The 3,005-nt window shown below is 43.4% G+C and overlaps 1 protein-coding gene across 1 annotated transcript; it reads left to right on the plus strand.

Moving 5' to 3' along the window:
* The first annotated feature begins 204 nt into the window (after window positions 1-204).
* Window positions 205-1,160, plus strand: LOC119646310 (kelch repeat and BTB domain-containing protein 2-like). The gene is made up of 3 exons (XM_038046727.1): window positions 205-499; window positions 575-810; window positions 920-1,160. The coding sequence occupies exons 1-3, from the start codon at window positions 382-384 to the stop codon at window positions 986-988; spliced, it is 423 nt and encodes a 140-aa protein (XP_037902655.1). The 5' UTR covers window positions 205-381; the 3' UTR covers window positions 989-1,160.
* Window positions 1,161-3,005: the final 1,845 nt, after the last annotated feature.

The following is a 3,005-nucleotide window of genomic DNA, read 5'->3' on the forward strand; positions in this document are numbered from 1 at the left end:
AATTAAAGTTTATTCCCTGGAATTAAAGATATTATAATCCTTTGGCCCTAAGTTAGGTGATAACTTTTAAGAATATGGACAAAAGCTATTAAAAATGTTTGGAATATAGAATCCTCTTAAAAGTTAAAGAAAAGATAAGTTAGATATCGTTTTGAAAATCTAAAATTGGTCTGCATATATAGAGTGAGAAAATGGCAGGATTTGTCAATCGTACAAACATCCTGAACATGAGATAGTCTATAATCCGAACACACACGTTTTAAGAACTACCTTATTGCTGCCTGGGTTAACTCATACAAATACGATTTCCTTTTCAACTGCTAAATTCGGTGCCGCTTATTGTTTATAAAAACATTGTTGTATTTAAAATCTGGTGCCAGGATGAATCAACTTAGCCAATCCAGTTTCGACCTTGTTCTCCGTGTTCGTGGTAAGGAAATTCCAGTGCACAAGTTGAAGTTGGTCGGTGCCAGCAAATACTTCGAAGGTCTTTTCAGTGGTAAGTAACCAAAACTCCTTACTTTCATATGACTTCGCTTGGGCAGTGGCATAACCACTATTTGTTTCTCTTTAGGTTATTTCGCAGATTCTGGGAACAATGTCATAAATCTGGATCAGTTTGAAACGGCAGCGGTGGAAATGGTTGTGGAATTCATTTACACTGGACAGATGGAGTTGTCTGTCGACAGCGTAGCTGATATCTTCGAAGTAGCTGACTTTTTACAAGTGGAGGAGCTATTGGAGCTTTGCGAGCGCTTCTTCATTAAATCCCGAATTCGATCAATTGCATCGGCTTCTGGAAATTTGGAGGTAAGCTAAGTTTTCATAAAACACATACGGTAGAGTCCAACGCTGAAATCATCCCCATATGTGTGCCTATATTAAATATGATAACAATGTATCTTTATTTTATTTTCAGATTTCTGCGGTCAGGCCTCGTTACAAACCCGTCTACAAACATAAATCTGGAAATCTTTCGAGGATGTGATGAAGACAACCGATTTCCTGGAGCTGGAATTTGAAGATAACGCCTCCTGGATGTTCACATTTTGGTTAATTTGTATAATCTAATAATATAAGCATAATTAATTATTTTGGAAATCAATTTTTAATTGCAATTATATATACCAAAAGATTTAAATATAAATATGCTGGTTTCAGTCCTCCTTTTTGCGATTGGGTTCTTATCCCCCAATTCCCGTCCATTCCTGGGACGCTCGCCTTAACCGTTCCCACAACCGTTTCTCTTCATTTTTTAATGTCATAGCTATGAATCCGATTCCACAGGAGGGTTCTGTTCCGTGTAAAAACGCCCCTGTTTCCTTTTTAGCTAGTTTGTCCGCTGCCTCATCGCCTTCCAATCCAATACGGCCTGGAATCCAGAGCATTCAGACCCAGCCGAGCGTATTCGGCCTCCCGTAGGCAATCTCGCCCTGTGGACATCCTTGAGCATTGTTCATGAAAATAGAATTTGTACTTGTTAGTACATCTATCTGCCTGGTATCTAGTTTTTTTCCCATCCAGAAAACCAGTGTGTTTCCTACTCCCTTGTGGCTCAGGGCATCACCAAATGGGGAGCAACTTACTCCCTCTTTTTGGTCCGGTCTTCTCTCTACTCTTTTGCTAGTTTCCAGTTCTCGTTTCTTCCCATTTTATTCATTGTTGGGGTGTCAGGCAGAATGTTATAGCCTGCGGCGTGGGATAAGACCCCGTTCTTCAGAAGCCTCATCTGACACCGTCCAATTCCTGTCCATCCCGTTCATTAGAGTATTCCCTAAACTTACGTCTAGTACCTCCTGTCTAGTGCTGGCCACACATGTTGGTGTGTTCCCTAAGTTATATATTTCTAACTTATTGCTCAGAATAAATTCAAGAAGGTACTCACCTCTTCGATTGGTGTCGCTGCTTCCCCAGACTTCGTGATGGGCGTTGGCATTGCAGCCGAGGAGAAGTGGTAACGCCCACTTTTCCGGTGGAGCCCGAATTTCGTCCACGACTGTCTCTCGAGTTCTCCTCCCGGGTTCCAATGAGGGTTGGATAGCCACAAGGTCCCCGGTCAGGAACTCTGAAAGACATATATATTTCGAATTACGTTTAAGAATAATGCAGGTTTTTGGTTTTTCACAAGAGCAGTCCCAAATTACCTGCATGCTTTCTCCTTCTCCGCGAATCTGCCCCCAGTACACCCAGAGCTCCTGAGCCAGCACGATTCCCATGTTCTCCTTGGAACCTACCCTTGCAATTACCGCAGATGCAGTCCTTCTCCGCGAATCTGCCCCCAGTACACCCAGAGCTCCTGAGCCAGCACGATTCCCATATTCTCCTTGGAACCTACCCTTGCAATTACCGCAGATGCAGTTTTCGCATGGTGGAGGTTTATCTGAGCTAGCTTAGGGCTGGTCATTGGCTCCGTTATTGTGTGTAGGTCTTCTCTACTGTTGAAGTATCGCCATCCTCCTCCGACATGGTGCTTTCTTGCGCGTTGCTATCCACCCTGAGCCCCAGAAGTCCTTGGCTTAGGTAGTCTAGCTTCTACTCTTCACTGGGCAACAGGTCAACTTCTTTGGTTGATCCAGTCCTTTCCACCTCTATGGCTTTTGAGACTTCTTCGGAGACCTCGGTATGCTTTTCACCCGGTATCTCTTCTGAGGTCTTTCCTCTGCTTTTCCCTGTACACACGCACGGGTATGTTGATAATGCACCCTTGCCCTCCATCTTGTTTCTGAAGACTTTCCATAATCGCGTATCGCGAGATACGCTCCATGTGACCTTCCGTCTCGATTGTTGCGGCATTTGGAAAAAAACTGTCATCATTTGTGCTCCTGGTATATCGCCCCCAGTGCATGTTCGAAAATGTATCCCGGTGAACACCAGTTTTGCCATCCATCAATTGCACATCTGCCTTACGACAAGGTCTTCGATAGTTTCCTGCTCCTCACGAGTGAGTATTTGCTTGGGTAACAGTGATTAAGAGTGTATTACGTAGATTGAAATGAAGTATTTAA

This window comes from Hermetia illucens, chromosome 1 (assembly GCF_905115235.1).
Source record: "Hermetia illucens chromosome 1, iHerIll2.2.curated.20191125, whole genome shotgun sequence".
NCBI classification, from domain to species: Eukaryota; Metazoa; Arthropoda; class Insecta; order Diptera; family Stratiomyidae; genus Hermetia; species Hermetia illucens.

Bases quoted from the DNA above. Each gene is read 5' to 3' on its own strand.
- LOC119646310 (XM_038046727.1), top strand. From the start codon at position 382: ATGAATCAACTTAGCCAATCCAGTTTCGACCTTGTTCTCCGTGTTCGT. The intron at 500-574 runs GTAAGTAACCAA...GTTTCTCTTTAG, and splicing joins CTTCGAAGGTCTTTTCAGTG to GTTATTTCGCAGATTCTGGG. The intron at 811-919 runs GTAAGCTAAGTT...TTTTATTTTCAG, and splicing joins CGGCTTCTGGAAATTTGGAG to ATTTCTGCGGTCAGGCCTCG.